This window comes from Centruroides vittatus, unplaced genomic scaffold (assembly GCF_030686945.1).
Source record: "Centruroides vittatus isolate TY-2023 unplaced genomic scaffold, ASM3068694v2 contig_352, whole genome shotgun sequence".
In the NCBI taxonomy this organism is placed as follows: Eukaryota; Metazoa; Arthropoda; class Arachnida; order Scorpiones; family Buthidae; genus Centruroides; species Centruroides vittatus.
In genome coordinates, this window is record NW_027122175.1 from 1,096,955 (window position 1) to 1,124,052 (window position 27,098).

Here is a 27,098-nt window from a genome sequence, read left to right on the forward strand (position 1 = left end):
TTTGTTTATTTATTAATGGATTCGACATTGCCATAATTTACAATTGAATTTTAAAGAATATTTATATTTAGGCTCACTTATAGACCATGTGTTAGTGCTGTTATCTTCTCTCTCTCCGGATTTGAATGGACTAATGGAAATTTGGCTAATTTTTAAAGATTATTTTCACTTATCGAAATCTAATGTTTTGTCAAAGAAAAAACATTTGAATAATTATCGTTGATAGAGCATTAATAGTGATTCGTACTCGGTCTTAGCTTAATTTAAACGGTGCAATCAACTCCTTCAATTATAAATTTAATAAACTAAAATACAATATGTTCAAAATTCGTTATGGTTAAGCATTTGATAAAAATATATATTTACTATTAATCTATTGAAAAATATATAGTGTAACAAAAAAGTTGGCTCCCGAATTGAGATCCTTTTACGATTACTTTGTAGTTTCCTTTGACTAAGAAGTCAGCAACGGGAATATCTGGCATTTCAAATGTAACAGGTGGTAATGAGTAGGAATTCTGGAAATACAAACGAATATATAAGAAACATATTTTAAATACTTTTATAATTATATCTAATAGCGAATAAATAAATAATACATAATAATGAATTTCGTGAAGGGCGGAGTAAAAACCTATGAAAAAATACAATATATTCAAAAATTTTTATATTTCATTTTTTACATTATTATTCATTAAGTGACAAACGCTTATCGTTTAATATGTATTGTTGGCTTTCGTAAAGCTCTTGAGTCAGTCATGATACCGAGACTCGTAGCTCATCAGTGGCAGAATGAATAAAACCACTGAACACGGTAGTAGTATGGTCGTGGGCGCGCCTGGCTAATGGAATGGTCACGTGGAGTTTTCCAGGTTTTCTTCGTGTAAGTAACATCTCTTGAGTGTTCCTGACACTGACTCGAATCCGGGTCTTCAGAGCATTGTATTATCCTATCAAACCAATATTAAACCAAGAAAAAACTCTTGAACAATAAAAACGTCTTTACCGGTTCGGCTATCTCACGTTCATCTTGGATCCTGCTTTCAAGATCTAATTGTCATGGTCTTAATCGACGCTAAACGAGCCGTCGTAAATCAAACCCAATTTCTCAAGTTGCAGTATCATACACTAATATTATATTTTTGGGCGAAACGTTGGACTGTATAATACCACACCAGATATGTCAAAAATTTGTGATTAAAATATGGAACTTTGAAATTCCATGTTAAAGTACCAAATTTCCAAATTTGTAATTTTGAAGCCAGTACCACTGTTTAAAAGTTCATATTTCTGATTATAAAGTAATTTTATATTTTTAAATATGTTTTAAGTATATTTTAAAATAATTTTATTTGAAGATAAAACTAAAATTAAATTAATTTTAATTAAGTCTCACCGCTTTAATTGGACATCCGCATGGCAAATGTAGGACTTTTAGTGTTTCTGGGCAATTTGTCGGAAACATTTCACATACATTACCTAGATTAATATCTTTTATATGCATCCAAAAAAGCACATTTTTGTATAATGCAGCAGTTACCTAATTTAAGAAAATAGTTATAATTTGACAATAAATTACTAATTCTCACTTTTGTAATGAAAGTTATAGGTGCTTTTTATTAGAAAAGGTCTTACCATTATAGGTGAATCGATAGGTCTGTCTACAACGATATCACCACCTAAAGTGATAATTCCTCCTAATTTTATTGGATTCGATAAGAAGAAATTATTGATTCTTACTGGTGCATCATGGTCGCAACTTTCCAACTCGATTGAGTCATCTCTTTTTGAAATCTAAAACGTATACAATAATTTATATTTTTTATTGAATTTTCTGTATGTACAGTAAAGTACTATGTAAAGAAACTGTACCGGATGCCATGAAGATGAATTGACTTTATTGGTATCGTATGCATTTGCAGGTAAAATTTGGCATAAGGATGTGACTGATAGGATCAGAATTATATAATTCATGATGTTCTGTCTGAAAATTTTCCAATTATCATTATTTTTATTTCACAAGACCATAATTTTCACAATTGAAAAGAAAACAGCGTTTAATACAATATTAATTAATAATTTTCGCACGCATTGAGTAGGCTTATACTTTACTAAATTTCGATGGTCATTTATCTCTTCCATTGTAAGGGTTTTAAAAGGGTCGTTTTAATGATATCCATTATGGGTTTGACTCTAATATATCCGGAATAAAAGGCCTATAAAAATGGCCTGAAGTTTTTGATCTGGATTAGAACTCAGTCCCTCAGAGTTGCTGAAAGATGTCTTTAATGCCTCAACTGTCTGGTCGTGAAATATAAATATCATTATATTTGTTATTCAAAATTTTCATTATTTTTTACTTCAAATAAAGAATATGATGAAATTATTATCTGAAATTATTATCTGAATTATTATCTGAAATTATTACTATTTATACATTTTAAAATATAATAGAGTTAAATTGAAACCCATTAAAAAGAATACAGTCGAACCGCATTTATACGAATGGTCACAGTAAACCTAAAACTGTGTTTTGGTTAAAAGTAATTCACGATGTAATCGAGTTATCGTTTTCGTAAAAAATTATAATATATATAAAATACATATACCTTCGTTGACAGAAACGCTACGCGCCAAGAAGGTGACGTTGCAATCGAATGAAACTTTGTCAGTGAAAACGGTAGTAATAAGTGATTATAATATCATAGAAAAGGAAAATTTCCTCTTTAGACTCTTGACAGACTGCTTTGCATAACAAATAATAAATTACACAAAGCCGCGGAAAATTTACTATTAAGCCAAGGTGCAATTTAAAGGAACTTTTGGTAACTTTTCGAACTTCCTCTTGCTTGGTCACGTGAAGATATACAGTCGGGAATAGAAACATACGAACACCATATGGTATTCGGCCACAGATTTTCTCGTGAATGTTTCAAATACCGCTTTAGGTCCCTGACACTGGTAGAAGGACGAAGTGGCGCCCGATAGTATCACAAATCTGAAAAGAGAGCAAGTTAGGAAGTGTGACGACGAAATCATATTTTGGAAATCCTAGTAACGTATGACCGTGCATTATCTTGCTGGAAAATGCCTGTTTGTAGCAATCACCGGTTCCTTTAATTTGTGTTAAGCGACGAATCCCGATTTTATCTGTTCCCAGATAAAATCGGAATTCGTCGCTTAACACGACAGATTGCCAGTTTGTAGAAGTCCACGCTTCTCTGCCACATCAACACCGGAAACAAAGCCGATGACGTTGGAGTGCGTATAGGCTGCCAAATATGCAAATTTGCTTCTGCTAGTCGTCTACCAAAAATACGGGAAGTCACAGGGTTCAGTAGTGTGGCTTTTTACCTGTTTTTTGATGAAAGACGTAGACCCTACTGCAAGTATTCATGCTTGTGTTGTGATCAGACGAACATTTCTGTTCGGGGCCATCTGGGTCATCTAAATTGTAAAGCCTGCCCGCCTTACATGATGGCCTAACGCACCCTTTACCTCAAATCATTACTTCAAATCTTTTACCTCAAGCCATATCAAAACGGCTGAGATGTCGGAAATTCGGAAACACGGCATCCTTTTTCCCTCAGCTTAATGACATTGCTTTTCTCAAACTCTTTTAGCTGTGCTCAATGTCTTTGATTGCACCATAGAATTTGAAGATTGCCGAACAACACTGAAAATTTTGACGATTGTAAGCTTCTGCGAGCTTCTGATGGCATTACCTGGCATACAATGGGACCATAACTGTAATCATCTTGAAGAACCAAAATAATATTTTTCTTTTTAGTTGCGGTATTTTCATTTCTTGTTATCGAGAAAATTGATTTAGATTAGGATTGGATTTAGAATTTTCACTATATGTTGGTCTCAATGTCGGCTTATTATATTGTACACTAAATCACATTTTTCACATACTTCGAAGTCAACAATGCATGAAACTTCAGAAAAATTTAGGCTACGTTAAATTTGAAAACAAATTTTTGCGGCATTGGTAAGAAAAAAGGGGCCAAAATTGGAAAAATATGAATTTGCTGATGGATTAATTTGTAACACTTGGTATCAACGTAAGGATTACAATTCTTGCTACAGTTTTTCAGAGGAACGGCGGAATAGTCGAGGCGGTTAAACGTCAGCCTACCACTCCGGGAAATCTGAGATCCAATTCGTGCAATAAACTCCTCGGGAATTGTCTATGGGGTAGTCTATCCGGATATGAAAGATCCAGTGACTCACAATTCGGCCATCTCCGTTGTGTATCTGACCGAACTCACAACGGATATGAGGAAAAAAGGTCCTGTTAGTAGTAGAATGGAGCCTTTACTGCAGGATTATCTGATGATGATGCCCAGATGATCGCGTGATAAAGTATCATTTTATTGCTATGGGAATCGATTTCGAACCAATCTCCTTAATTAATGCAGCTTTCTCTACTACCCGACTGTCGCTATTATGGATTTGGCCGAACTCGTGGTCCACTAAGAGACCACCGTGGCTGCTTAGTGCCTACAGGCTGGAAGCCAAAACTTATGAAAAAAATTTAAAACTTAATATATAGTGTATAATTGATACTTACCTGTAGTGCAGGATAAACGGAACAAAAATACTTTACGTCAGTAATATTGCTCACTCTTATATATACTGTATGTTGAAAGTCTAATTGTAATACGATAAATATTTTGATCATTAATTTTTACATGTAATATTAACGAAGCATTTTTTAAGTAATTAATTTTGTTTATTGTTCAACAAGGTTATTTAATTACACAGTTCGAACATAGAAAACTTATAAAGCAAATATTCCATAAGAATAATAATTGTCAAACTGTCATAAATTTTGCTTGGCGTAATTTCTTAATCTCAGATATTTTTGTTTGGATATATTGTTATTAAAAAAAATCTAGCAACAAATTGCGTAACTTTCCCAGCTGTTATGAGATTTTATTTAAAAAATAACTTTTATATTATTAACTAGCAGGTAGGCCCGGCGTTGCTCGGGCAAAAGTAAAGATAGCAAAGATTAAGATTATTACGTTATAGTCACAAACGAAAAAGAGTAATTTCATCAACGAACTAAGTTTTTCTAAAGAAAGATCGAATTTGAAAATCGAATGTTCTAATATTGTTCGATTTTCACGACGTGTTCTGATTATATCGTTTGATTTTCATCGAATGTTCTAAAGAAGAAAGGTCGAGAAAAACCGAACTAATCTGTTTAAATTTGAAAATCGAATGTGTTCTAACATATTATTCTTTTTCTTTTTTCTTTTTTTTCCAGAGCCCGTAAATCTTGCACGTTGCTTTCTCTTGTTCTCCATGGTTACTTCAAACTATCATCGTTACTTAACACTTTGGTACTTAAATTTGGTACCTTATCTGTGTACCAAATTTCAACTTTGAACTCCTAACCGTTTTAGCGAAAATTAAGATTATTACGTTACAGTCAACCTTACCCGTTTTCACAGAATACAATAATTGGGTCCCCCTGTTTCCAGATTAATTACAGAATTTTTAAATAGGTCTAAAAATATGTTCGATTTCCCGCAAAAATGAAAAAACTGCAACTGCGTCTTGCACGTCGATTTCTCTTACCCTTACCCTTCTCTTACCCTTGTTACGTAACACTTCCATTGTTGACATTTCCATTGTTACTTAACACTTCCATTGTTACTTGACACTTCCATTGTTGATGGAAGTGTTAAGCCTTAATCCTGTCCCTCTCCCCCGTGGGGAGGAATTTCGAAAAATCCCTTCTTAGTGTGCGTCCTCGTGACGTACCCTAACCGTGTACCCAGTGGTGATATTCGAAATATTTAACAAGGGGTTCGCTAGCAGAAAATATTTCCCTAACGTAACGAGCCATGGGTGAAGGCCGGGTAACGATAGTGTTTTAGAGCTGTCGACCTTTTTTTTAGGCAGAGGAATTTCTTACCGCGAAATGGCGCTTCTCGAAATAGAAATAGACACGTGTCATCATCTCTCGAGATACATTATACATTTTCTTTCGCTGTCCATAGCCCGACACGTGTTCCACAGCCATCTTGTATTATCTCGCGCGCGTGGCATTCTGGGATCTCTCTTATGACTGGATCTACTTTCAAGAATTCTCTTGAATCGATCGCGATTAAACCTCGTTTCGGTCGAGAGAGATCGCACCAAGACATACTCCCTGACCTTGCTCACAATCTAGATTGAAATGCTCGGTACAAACGGTGTATAAGGCCCTAGTTTAGTAGTATTACAGAGTATAATACGCATATTTTAATATATTTTTTTAAAAAAAAACAAACCCACTGAGAAATGTTCCGTGTGTTTAACAAGGTTCGGGAAACTGAAAATTTTAACAACGGGTTCGGGCGAACCTGTGCGAACCCGCCGAATATCACCACTGCGTGTACCAAATTTCAACTTTCAACTCCTAACCGTTTGGGCTTTTTTTTTTTTTTTTTAACTCTTTCCGCCCTGTGGGCACTAAGAGGGCCTCTTTTAGTAGGCCCATTATGGGTTCGGCCAGGCCCACAATGGGGCGGCCGGGTGGTGAGGGACGGGGCCCGACATATCCGAACGGACCACCCCCCCGAAAAATTCCTGGGGATTATTCGACCCGTTCAGATTCGATCCCGGGTCCCCCAGAGCGGTAGGCTGCCACCTTTACCGCTCGGCCATCCGGCCGTCCGTTTGGGCTATGCGCTGATTATTATTATTATTATTATCAACTAGTCTCGATTATATATATAGATTATAATAAATAAATAAAATTGTGTTGGGCCATGTGTTATGAGATTTCGTTACGAAAACTTTCTATATTTTTAATTATTATAAAATGCCAAAAAAACTTAATTTTGAGGGTAGAGATGAGTTTTATTTTAAAAATCTGTAAATGCTAACAAGTGAAATGTTTATTTTTATTTATTTATTTAGGGTAAAGTTTAAGAGAGCTGTCTGTCTTGCTGGCAGACTTAGCCCTTAAGAAAATGAAAGGAACGAAGAATAAAAATCGGAGAGTAGGGAAAAAAGATAGAAGGTAAAGTCAGAGGATCATATGAGTCGCCTAAACCCGGCATTATAAAAAAAAAAAAAACACAAAAACAAAATGACAATACAAAAACATATAAAAATTTACAATCGTGGATACTTTACGATTATGATAGTAAACATTTAAACAATTTAAGCTTACAAATTTGAAAGTATTTACATCATTTACACAATATCAAGTTGTATTGATCCAGATGCTATTACGACTGTCTGCCAGTCTCTTCCTGAGATGTTAGTGTCAGTCCGTTGATCATTGGGTTGTCTTCTCGTTGGTTTTCGTTCCTTCTTTCCTTTGTTGACAATAGTTTTCTGGTTGCTTTAATGAAGCTGCGAAGATGTCCATATAGGGTTCTGATTTGAATCAATCTCTTTTGGTGGCCAGTTATATCCAGCTATAACACACTATTTGGAATTTCTCTCGTTGGTGTTCATACTTACTACATTCGTAGAGACAGTGAGAGACATCATCTGTTTTGTCGGTATCGGTGTCGCACTTATCGTTGTTTTACTTGCCGAAGCGGAAAAGATATGCGTTGAAATTTCCATATCCTAGCAGACACTATGTAAGCTCATAGTTGGGTCTCAGATGGCTGTATGTCTGTCTATTGTTGGTTGTTGGTATGAATCTGTATAGAGTTCTCCCAGTTGTGGAGTGTTCCCACACCTCCAGCCATTGCTGTTCGACTATTTCCTTGATTTTGTTCTTGACAATAGTGAGCGGTATTCTTTTATATGTTGTTGGGAGATTTTTTATTGTGGCCCTCTTTGACAACTTATCTGTCAGCTCATTCCCCTCGTTTTCCTTGTGTCCAAGGAGCCACTGGAATTTTATTATTTTATGTCATATTCGAGTAAAAGGTCACTTCCGGGTGGCTGTGTCACTTTCGATGGAAAGTCGAAATCCGTGCAAGAAGACCTCGGCAGAAAAAAACGTTATGTTTTCCAGCAGCAAAACAACCTTTTCCACCAAGGCCTTTTACGCTCGACGGATTCTTCCACCATTTCTACGGACTCCTTCTTGTCCAGTCTCGTCTGACGTGACTGTGTCTCCACCGTCCATTCCGGAACTCCGGGCTATCGTCGCTCCAGACAACGGACGAGAGACGAGGCGCTGTCGTCCGGAGTTACTACGACCACCCGTTTGATATCGGGTGTATGCGACTCCTCCTCCGCATCTTTCGGAAGCATTATACGAGGCCCAGACGGGGTGTCATCTTCGGACTCAGCATGACCCGAGGTGTGTCACTTCTTCAATTCTTTAAAATTATTCATTCTGCAAGAAAAATGAACGAAATCCTTCAGCTTACCAAAATAGCCGCAAACAACATATCTATTGATTTTTGCAGCCCTATCCAAGTTTATACTTACAGCCTTTCGTCCGGCAACCTCCGGATTATGATTATTATTATTATTGTGTTGGGTTATGTGAGATATACTCGGTTAACACCGGTGGCTGTATGCTATGCCGGACCAAAGTCAAGGCATAGTAACCAAAACAAAAGTTCAAGAAGTGTGTGTGTGTCTGTATTCAGGAATTTTTTCACAATATGACATGTATTCAATATAGTGGCCTTCTGTAGTGTGATGTATGTATTTCTGTTCGATTGTAATGTTCTCAGGCTTTTGTGTAGTGTGGGTGGTATGACACCTGTAGAAGAGAGAACGACAGTCCATCCTCCACAGATACCTTATTTTCTGGGCAAATTCTGTGTACTTGCTGACTTTTTCAGTGCATGTGTTTTGTACATTGTGAGTGTTTGGAATAGATATGTCTATAATGTATGTGATTTTACTGTGTTTGTCAATGAGTGCGATGTCTAGTCTGTTATGGTAAATTGTTTTCTCTGTGATTATGGCTCTATCGTAGTACATTTTGTGCGTGTTATTTTCCAATACTGTCTGTGGAATGTATTTGTAGTATAGTTCATATTATTATTATATGCATTATATTTCTTACAGAATTTGTTTATGAAGCTTATAATAACAAAAACATAAAAAATTTTGTCGAAATGTTAGCGTTCTCTTTATAAAAAGAAATATGTGCCTTATTTGGCGAATGCACTTTATGATACTAGCTGAAAGTTAAAATTTTTTGTCCGACGCTATCTGTTATGACACGTTATTAAAAATAACTTTTATATTATTAATTATTATAAAAAAGAGAAAACGCTAAATTTTGAGAATCGAGATAACTTCTTAAAATATATTGTAAATGCCAAAAACGAGTGAAATTTTTATTTAGTCCGGCACACTCGACATATGACAAGTGACCTTCCTCAATCCCCTCACCGTTTCGACCTATGACCAACAAAATTTAATAGCATCAATGCCACTTATATACAAGTTACCACGTGAAATTTTATTTTATTTTTTCTCGGGAGGCATTCCCCTCAGCAGATTGCTCACTCGTCACGTTGCCGTAACCAATTAAACCGAAAACATAAACATATACTACATATCGCGGGTATCGGGTATTTGACTTTTTGGGTTTAGAGAGTGTCAAAACATAGAAATTCCGAAATTTTGTAATTTAATTCATTTTTGTCAACACATTAAAATACTAAACTGTAAGTTATATCATTCAATTTGTCAAATCATTTGCTGTTCTAACTTTCAAAAACAGAGTAGAACTCCGAACGAAGATGAGTGCCAACTTCAAAGAGATAGGAAAACGTTTGGCTTCCGATAATATTTTAAGTGTCGTGCTAGCCTCCAAATTTGAAGAATAAAAGTTATTCTTATACTTCGACGTCAAGGGACCCTACACCATCCGACTAAAAAAGTTCTTCACCTGTAAACTGGTCACGAAAGGTTATCCATTTGAACCCATGATGGAAATAATGGAAAGACTACCTTACACACTCCACTGGGAAGGGAGAGTAAAATGAAAAATAATCTGGACCCTGAGATCTGCGGCTTCCAGGAGCCGGGTCAAGTAGACAGGTTTAAGTAATTGATTAATTAATTAACTTGAGAAATCAGTGCATTAAAAGACTCGGTCATCTGGACATCTGTAATTGGTATCGTTGCAAGAAGACAGAACTCGAGCCAAGAACCTCAGATCCCACCCTTCATAATCACTTTTCTCCTAATGTGGGCCTAGCCGAATGACCGATAAATATATTGTAAAGACAACTTATTCATAAAAATAATATGAAATCTTGGGCATTAAGAGTTTAAACGATCTCATTACAATGACAGACTGTATTTATATCGGGATCAAGATAAAAATAAAAAAAGAAAACTCATTTATCGTGACTTTTGAAAAGTTGTTGCTCGAATATTTGATTTTTCATTAAATACGAAATGCTTTCATATATTTTGATACTTGATTAATACTATTAATTATTGTAAGACAAATATTAGTAACATTCGAAATTTGTAGTTAAAGTATTATTTTTGTGAACACACCTAATTACTTAAAAATGCTTTGTTGAGATGAAACACGAAGAATAATGACTAAAAGTGTTTATCATCTTACCAAACTGTTTTAATATAATATATATAGGAGTGACGTTTTTATTAGACTTGTAAATTAAACTGTTCTATTTTCAGTTTTCCTGGAGGTAAAGTATTAATAATACCTAATAAGTTGTAACTATTAATTTTTAAAACAGTATAAATAGGCAGTTTCCATATTTTAGTATGTAATTTCCCAGAAGATTTGCACCTTTTTATAATATTGTACTATTTATGTCAAACAGTACTACTGCGATTCGCATCGGGTGTCAGTAATTTTGCTTCCGTCTGTGGAGAAAGGATGGACGTGGACGTTTTACGATCAGAGATGATTATCTGAACGTACAACAATCAGGAACGGCTGAAATGACGTATTTGTACACCGTCCGGAGACAGGTACAAAGTTTGCTATAGGACCGTCTCTGTTCTTGTATAATTGGTAGGCAAAAACGGAGAAAAATTTGCATACAGTGATTACCACGCGTCGCGCTATTTGCACCCCAACATCGTCGTTTGAGTGGTCTACGAAAGAGAATCATGGACTGCTTGTATTTAGCAATGAATTCCGTTTCAGATAGTAATGGACGATTAGCATGTTAAAATATGAATAATCAATGATGAGCGCTTCATTCCCGCCTTTACTGTTCAGCGACACACTACCCACTGCTGACCGAGACGCCATCTCGTATAACAATCGGCCAGTTCAAATAGTGCTATGAGGGTTTTGGTCGACACAATAAGAAATTTTGGTCCTTACAGGTTGCCTTTCATGGCAAACAACCACTTTCAGTAAGATAATGCTCGATCGCATACAACTAGACTTTTCTAGGGATTTTTCCGTAGTGATGCCACATTTCGTGAGCTTGATCGATCACCACATTGGTTGCTCGTAGAGAAATTATGGGACTACTGGACACCATTTTGCTATCTACGAGTGTGAGATACCCGCAAATATCTCACTTTTAAAGTAGGAGTTCAAGCAGCTGTGGTAAATCTTTTGCAGAACAGTATTTGGTGCGGTATGTTTCCTCCAGACCGTATCTCTTCATATATCCAGGCAACAGAAAATCCTACAAGGTTGGAAGTTGAATGTCGTAGGGTTATTAACTTACACTGAAGTGTGGTAAAGTTAACCAAGAATGTTTCCTGGGTAGCTTTTAACTTTTTATTCTGAATACAGATATTAATATTATCTGCAGGGAAGAAACACCTGAGCATTGAAATTCAGAAATTTATACTCAGTTATAAATCCTTGTAAAACTTATTAATATTATGTGCTATGTTCATTTCAGTCGTAAAAATTGTGGTATGATGAGATAAAAATAATATAATTGGATAATTTTCAGACAGAACATCATGAATTACATTATCCTGATCCTATCAGTCACATCGTTATGCCAAATATTACCTGCAAATGCATACGATACCAATAAAGTCAATTCATCTTCATGGCATCCGGTACAGTTTCTTTACATAGTACTTTACTGTACATACAGAAAATTCAATAAAAAATATAAATTATTGTATACGTTTTAGATTTCAAAAAGAGATGACTCAATCCAGTGGGAAAGTTGCAACGATGATGCACCAGTAAGAATCAATAGTCTCTCTTTATCTCCGAATCCAATACCATTAAGAGGAAACATCACTTTAGGTGGTGATATCGTTGTAGACAGACCTATCGATTCACCTATAATGGTAAGACCTTTTCTAATAAAAAGCACCTATAACTTTCATTACAAAAGTGAGAATTAGTAATTTATTGTCAAATTATAACTATTTTCTTAAATCAGGTAACTGCTGAAATACACAGAAATATGCTTTTTTGGATGCATGTAAAAGATATTAATCTAGGTAACGTATGTGAAATGTTTCCGATAAATTGCTCAGAAGAACATGATTTGCTATGCAGATGTCCAATTAAAGCGGTAAGACAACTTAAAATTAATGTAATTTTAGTTTTTATCCTCAAAAAATTTCTTAAAATAAAAAATTACTTTATAATCAAAAATACGAAATTTCGAATATAAGTTAACAAAACATCGCTCTACAATAGAACTCGCTTCAAAATTATACTCAAAATTCCATATTTAAATACAAATTTTTTACATATTTCATATGATATTATACTTTTAAAAGTTTCTTCCGAGAATATCATCTCAGTTTATGATACTAAATCTTGAGAAATTGAGTTTGATTTACGACGGCTCGCTTAGCGACGGTTGGGGCCCGGCCGTCTCTCATAGCAATTTATTCGTGAATGCAGAGGTCCAAGATGAAAGTGGATGGCGAAGCCATGTAAAGTTCTTTTTATCGTTTACAAATTGTTTTGCTTGGTTTAACATTGGTTTGATGGAATAATGGAACGCAACAAGAAGGCGATCTACCAAGAATAGATAGAAACGAGATTTTCAAAGAAATTCCTTCCACTGCCTTCTGAAAGGAATTTCTTTGAAAATCTCGTCTCTAATTTGGTGTTAGACTTCAAGTTAACGGTAAAATTTCAAATTGTAAACAAAGCGCAAACCCGAAATCAAGTATTAGTGTTTAACAGTTTTAACAACATTGTGAACAACGTTTTGCGCTGAAGACCCGGTTTCGAGTAAGCGTCGGAAACATCCAAGAATTTTTCAAGGGTAGTTTGACCTAAATGTATCACGCTCCGTTCCTCACTGGCAATTGCACCATTGTATCTTTCGACAAATTCATAATTGTATTGGAGAAAGAGCTCACAACATAAGAAGAGCTAAAAAATATATGCATTATTAATTTATTTTCCAATTATATATACTGGTTTATTCGAATAGTTCGGTTTACTGAGTAGTAATTCAATTATAATGACGAGATGCTGTTACTATTTGAAAGCAGTTAATATTCGAATGAACCGGTAATTACAAAAGTACTTTAAAAATTTTTATTCATGTAATTGTTTGTATTTCCAGAAATCCTACTCCATACCATCTGTTAAATTCCAACTACCAGATTTTCACGTTAATGACTTCTTAGCCACAGGAATCTACAAAGCAATCATAAAAGGATCTCAATCTGGGAGCCAACTTTTTTGTTACACTGTATATTTTCCATTAACTTCTTAACTGACTTTATATTTTTATAAAGTGGTTTTCCGTTACAAATTTTGAATGTATTGTATTTTAGTTTATTAAATTTATATTTGAAGGAGTTGATTGCACCGTTTAAATTAAGCTCAGACCCAGAACGAATTACTATTAATGCGCTGTCAATGATAATTACTCAAAGTATACATTCACGAAACACTAGATTTGGACAAATTACAATATTCTGAAATACTAGTTTCATTGAGTAGTCAAATTCACATTAAACTTCGTGCCCGCCAGTGGCCGAGTGGATAAAACCACTGAACAATGGTAGTTGATCGTGGGATTGAGCCTTGCCGATGGGCTGGTCACGTGGAGTTTTTCGAGTTTTCTTTATGTTTGTAACACCTAAATAGGCGCCAGTTTCCCGTAAAAGTGGTCTGCCGAGGGGAATGGCTTCCGAAAGGGAGTCATTCCCCTTGGCAGACCACTATCGTGTCGCATTGCCGTAACCAAATAAACCAAACCAAACCCATTAAAATGCGTTGAAGTTCAAAGAGAGCGAGCCAACAGAATCCCCCAACTGGTTCTGATTGAGATTCAGTACAGATGTTCTTTAAAATTGAATGTTAAATTACGTCAATATCGAATCCATCAATTAATGAAGAAGATCGCAAAAAATTTTTGTGATATTCTTCTTAAATTGCATATTTACTTTTCACAAAATCCTGTAATCGGTAGAATTGTAACAAGATAGATCCCATCTTTTATAATTACAGTACTTCGTTCCCAGTGGCGAACTGGCCAGCGTGTCAGCTTACCCAATGGCAACCCAATGGCAGTGGGCACCTTTAAACATTAGATGATATGTTAAAAATGTTAGTGACTTTTTAGTACCATAAAAATATAATTGAAGTTTTAATTTTACTGTGACAATGCGCAAAGCGCCCTATGCTTCGCCTACGATGACAAATTAGTCAGGCCTGACACCACTGTGTCTTTCGTACAGACGCAGAAACAGTTATTTTCGTTTTTGGCGATCGGTTGCGTGTGTAGGTGCTTGTGCCCGGCATGGAGATGGTGTGAGTTGTGAATTTAGCAATTAACAATACCCGTTTATTTACTTAGCAATAATATACAGAAGTTGGTTAAGACGCTCAGTTGATGCTAATTTTGTATAACAATTATAAAAAAAACTAACCTTTATCATTAATATCGCGAGTCCCTGACCTCCAGAGAGAGAGTTTACAACCGTTCGCGTGTCGGTAAATACCTTAGTTAGTAGAAATTGGTCCCTTTTCAGTATCGGCGGATCGATGTACTCCTGGTCCGCAAGGTGGTTCGAAAGAAGCTTCGATAAATCGATGCTATTAAACTTAAGTGGCATTGGTGCTATTAAATTTTGTTGGTCATAAGGGCGGTGAGGGATTGAGGAGGGTCACTTGTCATCAGTGGCGTAGCGTGGGTGTCAGCCGCCCGGGGAGGAGGAAAATTTGCCGCCCCCTTATTTAGGTATCTCAATTTAAAAGACTAAAATATACAGTAATTCTAAAGAACTTTTCGGCAAAAACAATCATCATTATTGTGTATTGTATTATTATTATTATTATTTATTGTGAAATTTTTCCGCCCCCTAAAAGTGCCGCCCGGGGCGGGCCGCCCCTGCCGCCCCCACTACGCTACGCCACTGCTTGTCATATCTCTAGTGTGCCGGACTAAATAAAAATTTCACTCGTTATTGGCATTTACAATATATTTTAAAAACTCATCTTGATTCTCAAAATTTAGCCTTTTCTCTTTTTTATAATAATTAACTAGCAGATAGGTCCGGCGTTGCTCGGACAAAAGTAACGATAGCGAAGATTAAGATTATTACGTTATAGTCAACCTTACCCTTTTCACAGAATGCAAGAATTGGGTCCCCCTGTTTCCAGACTAATTAGAGAATTTTCAGATGGGTCTAAAAATATGTTCGATTTCCCGCAAAAACGAAAAAAACTGCATCTGCGTCTTGCACGTCGCTTTCTTTTAACACTTCCATTGTTAATTGACACTTCCATTGTTGACACTTCCATTGTTACGTAACACTTCCATTGTCACTTAACACTTCCATCAACAATGGAAGTGTTAAGACTTAATCCTGCATAAAGTGCATTCGCCAAATAAGGCACATCTATATATATAAAAACGAATGTATGTCTGTTTGTCCTTCATGCATTACCACACTATTTATCCGATTGCCATGAAACTACGGGAAGTTGTTTAATACACTCCCGCGAAGGTTTCTGGCATATGTGAAGACCACCATTTCTCTCCTTCCAAAAGCATCTTTATATATGGATTAAGACTTTTATGTCCAACAGATGGCGCTAACTCCGACGACCTAAGTTTGCTTATCTGTGAGAATGGACTGAAGCAGATCATTTTCTACCTATCTATATAAATAAAATATAACGTTTGTTTGTTCCTACCGATTCCTTTGAAATTTTGACACCACGTTGCATTCGAATACGCACGTATTTTTATATAATATACATGTCGAAATTCCCCCCACTGGGGGGAGATGGACAGGATTAAGGCTTACCGTGAAGAACTCGGCTTCTATTTATACTATTTTACATGCGGTTCTTTTCCGTTTTTGATTGCGTTTTAATAGGTTACGTCAACAGAATATACACTAAAAAGGCATTTTTCGATATTCCCTTGCGGGGAAGAGGGACAGGATTAAGGCTTACTGTGAAGAATTCGACTTTTATTATACTATTTTAGATGCGTGTTTGATTGCGTTTTAATAGGGTACGTCAAGAGAATGTACACTAAGAAGGGATTTTTTGAAATTCCCCCCACGGGGGAAGTGTTATACATTTATAATAGATACATTTTGAGCCACAACAACGCGTGGCCGGGTCTGCTAGTTTCTTTTTATAAAGAGAACGCTAACATTTCGACAAAATTTTTTATGTTTTTGTTATTATAAGCTTCATAAACAAATTCTGTAAGATACAGTAATGCATATAATAATAATATGAACTATACTACAAATACATCCCACAGACAGTATTGGAAAACAACACGCACAAAATGTACTACGACAGAGCCATAATCACAGAGAAAACAGTTTACCATAAAAGACCTTGCAAATGGAGGACTTATCAATCTTAGGACAATATTTTCGCCAGTGGAGACTTCAATTAAGTAAGACAAAAACCGAAGCTACATGCTTTCACCTTAATAACAAGCTGGCAAATAAAGAACTAAAGATTTATTTTGACAATAATTTACTGAAATATAATAAGAACCCGAAATATCATGGTGTCACTCTGGATAGAACTTTATCCTTTAAAACACATCTGATGAATTTGGTTGCCAAGGTTAATACCAGAAACAACATCCTCCAAAGGTTATGTGGAACCACATGGGGCTCTTCACCGTCCACCTTACGGATCACTGCTCTTGGCTTGGTTTTCTCTGCAGTGGAATACTGTGCACCGGTGTGGATGAACAGTACTCACATTAATAAACTGGATGCCCAACTAAATACTACCCTACGTGTCATAACAGGTACTCTCAAATCAACTCCTGTCCATTGGTTACCTATTCTGAGCCATATCCTTCCATCTGCACTCCGAAGGGATAGCATTCTGCTCAGGGAATATAGGAAAATATTGTCTAATCCACAACTCCCGATCCATCAGAATATTGATGACCTTAGCGTAAACCGGCTTAAATCAAGACACCCCCCTCTATTAAGAGCTAAATCCCTGCATTCCAATAATTTCAAAAAAGGCTCTGGGCTGATGTCTCTCCGGCGGACAGCCGACAACTTCCTTGTATCACAAAGCGACCACCTGGATTTGTGTTATCCAGAAATCTTTGTAGTGTGTTAAATAGGATTCGGACCAAACATGGGGTGTGCAGGGACAGTCTTTTTAGGTGGGGAAAAGTCGCATCCCCGCAGTGTGACTGTGGTGCTGAAAGACAGACTATACACCATATCTTGGAAGATTGTCCAGTAAGATCTTTTCCGGGACAACTGACTGACTTCCTGATTGTGACTGAAAGTGCTTTAAACTATATTTCTAACTTAGATTTACATTTATGTTTTGTGTTCTTTCATTTGTGATTTGTTCTTTTTGTAAGTTAGATGTGTAGCCATACGCTAAATAAATAAACCATAACAGACCAGACATCACACTCATTGACAAACACAATAAAATCACATACATTATAGACATATCTATTCCACACTTACAATGTACAAAACACCTACACTGAAAAAGTCAGCAAGTACACAGAATTTGCCCAGAAAATAAGGCACCTGTGGAGGATGGATAGGGTACTTAACGAACCTGTCGTTTTCTCTTCTACAGGTGTCATACCACACACACTACACAAAAGCCAGGGAACATTACAATTGAATAGAAATACATACATCACACTACAGAAGGCCATTATATTGAATAAATGTCATATTGTGAGAAAATTCCTGAATACAGACACACACACACTTCTTTAACTTTTGTTTTGGTTACTATGCCTTGACTTTGGTCCGGCATAGTACACAGCCACCGGTGTTAACCGAGTATATCTCACATAACCCAACACAATAATAATAATCATGATCTGGAAGTTGCCGGACGAAAGGCTCTAAGCATAAACTTGGGTAGGGCTGCAAAAATCAATAGATATGTTGTTTGCGGCTATTTTGGTAAGCTGAAGGATTTCGTTCATTTTTCTTGTAAAATGAATCATTTTAAAGAATTGAAGAAGTGACACACCTCGGGTCATGCTGAGTCCGAAGATGACACCCCGTCTTGGCCTCGTGTAATACGGGTGCTTCCGAAAGATGCGGAGGAGGAGTCGCATACACCCGATATCAAACGGGTGGTCGTAGTAACTCAGGACGGCAGCGCCTCGTCTCTCGTCCGTTATCTGGAGCGACGATAGTCCGAAGTTCCGGAATGGACGGTGGAGACACGGTCACATCAGACGAGACTCGACAAAAAGGAGTCCGAAGAAATGGTGGAAGAATCCGTCGAGCGTAAAAGGCCTTGGTGAAAAAGGTTGTTTTGCTGCTGGAAAACATAACGTTTTTCTGCCGAGGCCTTCTTGCACGGATTTCGACTTTCCATCTAATGTGACACAGCCACCCGGAAGTGACCTTTTACCCGAATATGACACTTTCACCCGGCTATGACTTAATCGACTGGATTTGAATTTCCATCCCAATTTACGGACAGTTACTTCGACACCATTCGAGATTCGTTCTTCCACTTCCGTTAAAGTGCATAGAACATCGACAGTCACGTCTACCGTGGCAAAGTGACAACGAAACCTTAAGCAGTGTTCTCGTGTTTAATTAAAGACTGTGTTTAAACGACTATAACTGGCCGAGGCAACTTATAATTGGTCAATATAGACTATTTCAACCGATGTTCTACTAGTAAAAATTTTACTACAAAGTAACGGATATCGGTCACTAAAATGCACTAAACGTTGAAGATTTTCACGTTGAACTTTAACCAAAAACACACATTACAGTCGATATTTGTCCAAAGCAGAATTATAATTACTTCGACAATTAAATTTGTTTTTCGTGATTGTACATAATTTTTTACACTTAATAAAACTTGTTAAATTTCATATTACGCTAACTGTTTAAAGATTCTATATTTATCGAAGTTGAGCATTTTTATATTAATTTATAATTGTATATAGGCACGTAAAAAGAGAGTTTAAAAATTTTTCCATACTTTATTTCGATTTTAAAAATCTTTTACGTTGTGTAGACGGTAGACTAATGTACAGTACCATGGAATGTAGTCGCTTATATATGTTGTGGGGATAGTGACTATTGTCTATATTGTTAGTGGATTGGAAAGAGTGTATATGGAACAGATCCATAGTACTCATCATGAATACTAAACATGTTAAATTTCATCCAAATCGCTTCATTGCTCTTTGAGATATTAAGGGTCAAAGTTGGCACATTAATAACATTAGGCGTATGGTTTAGGTCTATGATAATTCACAAAAGTAAATAATTCTTAATGAAGTAAAGATTTTTGAAAATCAAAATGCTCAAAGTGTTTGTTCGTAACGACTGCTCACTTTAATAAACGAATCAATATTTATCGGACTGCGGTATCGTTTATTCAGCGATGAGCGCAGAAAAAATTGAAATTTATAAGGACAAGCTACAAGATACGTGCATCAATGCAATATAATCGCTATCCAGTACTATCCAGTAGGGCCTAGTCTACAAAAAGGCATGCAGAAGCTGACTGTGTGTCACAGTTTTCAGTGTATACTTGTTGAAGTACAAAATTGTGAACACAGTTTTCAGTGACTGTGAGGGAATAAGAGGAACAGGCATAAACGACGGACAAATCCTAGACGCTCCAGATCAGGCGAAATGATCATCTTATGCACTCCACCTGTGTTTAGATGGATTGTATTTTCATCCTATTCCATAGGTGAAGAACTTTTTTAATCAGATTATGTCGTCACCCCTGATGTTGGAGGATAAAAGTAATATTTATCTCTTAGGTGATATTACTATTGGGGGCCGAACGGGTTCCGGTGTCTTAGAATTGGCACCTATCTTCACTCGGATAATCGGAGTTATACTGTATTTCTGTAGAATAAAAATATCAAATAATTCCAACAATACTTAACCATTTCTTTAAGTTAAAAGCGAATGATGAAGAAGGCGTAAAAAATTATAAATATGGCTAGGCAATGTTTTTTATTTACATATCCGATTTCTGACAACTCTCGTAACACCAATTATAATTTGGTAGTAATTTCGTAAGATGAGAATACTGTATTTATCGCAGGGTGCTCATGTTTAGCAGGACAAACATGTAGCCACTACTTCTATTTAAAGTTGAATTTGCAGTAAGAAAAAATTTACTAATACACAGTTTATATTTAATAAAATTGGAATTCAGATACAGAAAATAATGTTTATCAATTTAAAAATATATTCCAGAATTTTGTTTTCGGGTGATAGTAATTATCATCTAAACACAGAAATTTCATAGTTTTATATTATATACCGGTTCAAGTAAAACGAAGCGTGTGATATCAATTCCGGAATCTGTGTTTGATACTATTGATAATATTGATAGTAATAATATATACAAGACAGTAGAAATAAAAATAAGTATAAAAAAATTATTTATGGAGAACACAATCGTATTACCAATTATAACATTCAAAATGCAATCCTGAGATAAAATCCTTGTAATACAATATACTGTATATAAAACTTATTGTTGATAAAGGCATTGCATTACAGTTAAAGAATAAAACAAAACGTCCATCGCGTAACATATCTAACAGCCAAAAAAAATAAAAAATTACTGCATCATCAGCACGTTAGAAGCTTTGCTGAAAATAAATTTCCTAGTTTTCGATATAACGTAGAATATAATCGAATCGGTAGCAAGATCCCAGTTCACCAAAGAAAATGGTTTATTTGTTAAAACAACTACTATCGTTATTCATGATGAAGACAAATGCCTGAATGCAAGTTCTGCTGATTATGATAGTAATAATTTAATATTATTAATAAAGTATTTACAAATTGTTGAAATTAAAATCGTATAATTTGAAAATTGATGAAAATTAATGATATTGCCTTTTCCTCCTGATTGTGGCATGCCACAGGGTTCAATACTAAATATGCTCTTTTTCTAAGTCTACATAGATAAACTATTTATTAACCTGTCCTCCAAAATAATTGCCTACGCAGATGACATTAAAATTTTATTTAACGATCCTTCCTCCTTACAAGCTGATATTAATTCCGTACGCTCTACATTTGCCAGTCATGATTTAAAAATCAATATTCACGAAACAGTTATTATGTGTTTCTCTCTCTAATTTGCAACTCATACTGTCCTTCAATTTATATCGATTCCATTAAAATAAATTACGTTAAGTTTCGTCATGATCTCGTCGTCATATTTGACAAAAAATTAATTTTCCATGATCTTATTTCTTACATTATTAAATCTCTCGCTATTAGACGAGGCATTCTTTGGCATTTCTGTAAAAATACTTCTCCAAATTCCGTCATAAGAACTATTATTTTTACGAATTTTCAGTCAATTGTAGATTATTGTCTACTCATCTGGACAATGACTGCTCCATATTTATTTTACAAAGTTCAATCCGAATTAAATAAGGTTTATATAAATTCTGTAATCTCCCATATACCGATAACCCTTGCAATTACACTCTGAATATATACATTATATTGTCTGTGTTGAATTCGTTTGTTTCGGTATAGATTGTATTGTTTTCGTTAAAATTAAAGAATTATATAGACCATTAGGGATCACTGCATGGAATCGTCCACAAATTAGTAACTCTATATAACTACCATCCCATCCAGCTCACCAGTGAATGAAACCACTGAACACTTGGTCGTGGGTTTACTCCTCGCTGATGTGCTGGTCATTTTCAGTTTTCCGGGTTTTCTTCACGTTTGTAACACAAATAGGAATTGGTTTAATAGACCTTCCGGGAGGAGTTTCCTCTCTCTCGACAGATCGCCCGTCTAGCGTTGTCTATACGAATAACACCAAACCAAACCATTCCACCTTCGTAACGCGTTGCAAAACGTACGTAATGAATATTTTCGATCAATTCCCTTAATTATACTAAGGAATAATACATAGCACAGGATACTGAACGTTACAATATTTATAATACATACTTAACCGCCGACAGCATTTTTTCGTTGGCGGTTTTGTTTGAATTGATATAAACAGATAACGTATAGCTGTCGCCATACAAACAAATTTGTACCTATTAGTTGTCTGGCAATGGTACAAAAAGAGATGCAGTTCTGTAGCAAAACTTGCACCTATCTGTAGATAGTTTGACATCTTTGACCAATATCATTTCAGCTAGTAGTGTGTCTGACACTACTGTACCGTTATGTATCAGTAGCCTAAAGTGTCCATTGTCCCTTATCCTTACTCACAGTCAGTTCAGAATGACCCAGATGTTGAAAAGTTCGGCGAAACGGTCATCTTACTTACCTCAGCGCGATAAAGCGGTCTTTTTGAAATTTCACCGGCTGTACGCAATGTCGTAATTGTATCGTACTGTCAGTGTCTCCTCAATAATAACTTGCACCTAAGAGGAAACCAATTTTCGTCTCTTCTGCTTCCGGAACAGTTTCCCTTCATTTTTCCCGATCTTTCAAATTTAAATATCTAAGCCTCTTTAAAAAATTTTATTTTATCTATTTAAAAAATTGCTTATTGAAATTTTCAAATTTTAAATTTATACATTCTCACTGTCTTCCGTCTGTCTGTTTTTCGTTAATCTCAAGGATAGATGAAAATTCAGATCAGATATGGAAAGATTAGATATGTACGAGCTTCCTGTCCCGAATGGAAGTCACATAATTTCTTTTTAAGTAAAAATATTATTACAAATTGCAGCCCCGCATTGTGAAGACGTCTCAATAAATAATTACTCGTTTTAAGATAAAAATAATAATTTACAAATTTTTTATTAAGATTATCCTCCGAAGAAAACCAAACAGAAATTAAAAAATGTACATATTAAACCCGAAAAAAATTTAAAACGTTTTTCTTAAACAAAGGACTACAATTTGAAAATACAAACAATAAATAGGATTTTCTGATAAAAATAAATATGTAAATTAAAAATAATATAACAGCAAATATTCTCGAATCTTCTTCCTCTTCTTCATTTATTGGTGGATTCGACATTAACATAATTTAATATTAGAATTTTAAATAACAGAACTACTCTATATTGAATCGCAATCCAGGCTAATTGTGGGCTTTGTTGGCTCCCCTGTCTCTAAACTTGAATGAACGTTAATGGAAATTTCACCAGTGGTGCGTTATGGTGTATGGTGGTCCAAGCAACTTTGAATTGGAATCTCATATACAATGTTGACTTCAGACATTTTTCTACCAGGGAATTTTGGGGAAAAATATTTTCTTAGAAAAGATTCGTTCGGAGCACCCTGTTTGTGGGAGCCCATGGCAATTGCTCTTTCTGCTCATAGGATGACGCGCCACTGAATTTCTTTAAGGAAACTAGTACTTCAGAATATTGTAATTTGTCCAAATCTAGTGTTTTGTGAATGTATAATTTGAATAATTATCATTGACAGAGCATTAATAGGGATTCGTTCTTGGTCTAAGCTTAATTTGAACGTTGCAATCAACTCCTTCAATTATAAATTTAATAAGCTAAAATACAATACTGTATATTCAAAATTCGTCGTGGTTAAGCATTTGATAAAAATACATATTTACTATTAACCTAATGAAAAATATACTTCGTAACAGAAAACTTCGGTCCCGCATTCAGATCCTTTTATAGTTGCACTGTAGTATCCTTTAGCAATGAAGTCAGCAACGGGTAATTCTGGAATTTGGAATTGAACAGATGGTATGATGTATGATTTCTGGAAATACAAACAATTACGTTACTTAAAATTTTTCAATGTTTTTGTAATTGCCGATTTTATTCCAATAATAACTGCATCATGTCATTAAAGTTGAAATGACAATTGGCCTCGAATCGTAGTCGTTTCCATTGTTCGAAGATTTCGGAAAAGTTGTTATTACTTACAGTTTGTCTCATTGTCTTTCTTATTCTGTTAATTTACATTTACCTGAATTCTTGTAGCCTACCAGTAGCCATGTGGATAAAAACCCAGGTCGTGGGTTCGCGCCTCGCCAGCGGGCTGTCTACGTGGAATTTTCCGAGTTTTCTTCACGTTTGTAACATTTAAATAGAGGCCAGTTTCCCGTAGAAAGGCCTCCCAGAAACACTCTCTGTTTTATTCCACCAAACCAATATTAAATGAAGGAAAGTAGCTTCTTGAACAATAAAAACGCCTTTATCGGCTCGGTTATTCCAGTTTCCCTGCCAATTTACACGACTTAATTGTCATGGAAGCTGGCCAGGTCTAAAGCCATCCAAAATCAAAACCCATTCTTCAAGATGCAGTATGATAAACTGAGACCATATCTTCGGAAGAAATATTGAATCGTATGCCACACCGGATATGCCAAAAATCCCACTTTTAAATTCCTTATTTGAGAAGAGTGCCAAATATCTAAATATCTAATTTTGATGCCAGTTCTATTATAGAGTGATGTTTTGTTAATTTATAATCAAAATTATGAAATTTTGATTATAAAGTAATTTTATATTTTTATAGTTTCTAAGAAATTTCATTTAAGGGTAAATATTAAAAATAAATTATTTGAAAGAACTCTTACCGCTTCAATTGGACATTTACATGGCAATTCATTTTCCTTCACCGTCTCGGGACATCTTGACGGAAACTTTTCACATAAGTCATTTATAATAATAGTTTTTACAGAAATCCAAAAAAGTATTTTTCTGTATATTTCAATATTTACCTAATTTAAGAGAAAGGTTGTAATTTTACAATAAATGACTAAATAATGAAAGTTATATCTTTCATTAGAAAAGATCTTACGTTTACAGGTCCTTCAATAGAGCTTTCTACGTCGGCACAGGCACTTACAGTAACGGTTCCTCTTAATGGTATCGGATTTGGAGTTATGGACAGACTCTGGATTTTTACTGGTGCGTTATCATTGCAGTTTTTCCACTCGATCGAGTTACTTCTTTTTGAAATCTAAAATATATACAATAATTTATATTTTAATTGAATTTTCTGTATATATATCAATAATAAAGAAACTTTACAACATGCGATAAAAATGACTAGACCTTCTTGGTATCGAATGCACTTGCAGGTAAAATTTGGCATAAGGATACGACTGATAGTATCAGGATTATGTAATTCATGATGTCCCGTCTGAAAATTATCCAATTATCACTATTCTTATTACATTATTATATAAAATTTCAGAGCAGTAAAGAAAATAATACGAGAAAATAGTATAAAATTTTAACAGAGTATGTACTACTGAATTTCAATGCGCAGTTCCTTCTTTTCTGCTGACGGTATTATTATGTGAACAAGACTAAAAAGTGTCAAGTTAACCAATAAGTATTCACGTACTAAAAGTAAAGTAAATGGTAATTGGCTAATTTCTAACTCTTGATTATTAGTTCTGAATACAATCTTACTAGAAATGGTCTGAATCTGGACTCGGGTTCGAATCCGGGATCGTTTTCTTTAACGCGTCCACTATTCGGTCTTTAAAAATATATTGACAAGATATTTTTTTATTAAAAGGTTTCATTATTCTTTATGCAAAAAAATGTGCATTTGATATTTTGTTTTATTGTTGTTACATGAAATACCTTAGGTGTATACGAATACGAATGTCATACGAGATGGCGTTTTATGGCAGCAGTAGACCAGTGAGCCACTCGACAGTAAAAGAGGGAAAGAAACGCTCACCAGTGATTTTACACATTTTATTGTATGGTGATCGTCCGTACCCAAACTGAAACGAGTTACTTCACTTCAGACAACACGCTGCTAATTTGTAGGAGTCCGTGTTTCTCTTTCGTGGACCACTGCAAATATAATCAACGGTGTTAAAAATTCCGTCAACAGTAAGCATGTAACTAAGTATGCAAATTTTCCTGTTAATCGCCTGTGTGTGGTACAAGAAGAGAGAGTTGTGTAGCAAGGCTTGAATCTGTCTCTGAATGTTATTTAAAGACGTTTCAGCTTGTTTGTGCTCGTTTATGATTAGACAATCATCTTTCCCAGTGGTCTGTCTGGAGAAACCTTGTGGTTCTCCCGCTGACAGTATAAAAGCCATCGTGTGCGAGCGCGCTTCTCGGTGTGTGAATTTTCTATAATTCTTCCTGTTTTTGTCCAATCCAGTGTTACGTAAAGAAAATAACCGCGTCCTATCGCCTCTACAGAAAAAGTTTTGAAAATAAAAGTTCCCAGTGATCACGTGACGTTATATTATCCAATCGAAAATAACGATCTAACGAGTGTGTTTTTTTAAATGTGTTATCGTGCATCAATTATGTTCCCACGGACATGGTTTTCAAGAGGGAACGAAACTGGAGATATTTTCTCGGGCCAAAGAAGACTTAAGAACACGTAGCGGTTTTAACCTCTATAAATTAATGTTATTTTCACTATACATTAAACAATTAACCTATTAGTTACGGCTATAATTAAAAGGGCCTACCACGTGAAGTCGGGGAGAGATACAATCATTAAATAACCAAACTCAAGATATTCAATTACAGCTTTACTTAATATAGGAAATGCATTTTGGATACTCACATCCCTCATCAGCCTACTGAAGATTAAATATCTATATAGTATTAAACACAATAAATATTGTAAAAATTACAATTTACAGACTGACATTATTACAAATGATATGGTGCACTGTGTATACAATTACTCTATTAATTAAATCGCGTATTACGCCAATTCGATATATTAAAAAAGTTAAATATACTTACAATACGACAAAAAGACGCAAAACTTCGTTGAAAGTGCAAAGATTAAAACGGAAACTGTCTATTTATACTGAACTTTTTAAAAAATACTAATATTTACAT

General features: G+C 35.3%; 2 protein-coding genes across 3 annotated transcripts; one reads left to right on the forward strand and one right to left on the reverse strand.

The window, feature by feature from the left end:
* LOC136974679 (ganglioside GM2 activator-like) lies at positions 1 to 27,098 on the reverse strand. 2 transcript variants are annotated; one of them, XM_067269624.1, is made up of 5 exons: positions 27,000 to 27,098; positions 25,323 to 25,410; positions 25,066 to 25,227; positions 24,842 to 24,985; positions 1 to 518 (listed from the first exon to the last, which is right to left on the reverse strand). In XM_067269624.1, exons 2-5 carry the CDS (start codon positions 25,398 to 25,400, stop codon positions 369 to 371), a joined length of 534 nt encoding a protein of 177 aa, XP_067125725.1. In that variant the 5' UTR covers positions 25,401 to 25,410; positions 27,000 to 27,098; the 3' UTR covers positions 1 to 368. The 2 variants fall into 2 exon arrangements, with proteins under 2 accessions (XP_067125725.1, XP_067125724.1); XM_067269623.1 differs by lacking the exon at positions 1 to 518 and adding an exon at positions 23,769 to 24,018.
* LOC136974668 (ganglioside GM2 activator-like) lies at positions 11,828 to 13,589 on the forward strand. The gene is made up of 4 exons (XM_067269610.1): positions 11,828 to 11,952; positions 12,031 to 12,192; positions 12,288 to 12,422; positions 13,437 to 13,589. Exons 1-4 carry the CDS (start codon positions 11,851 to 11,853, stop codon positions 13,587 to 13,589), a joined length of 552 nt encoding a protein of 183 aa, XP_067125711.1. The 5' UTR covers positions 11,828 to 11,850.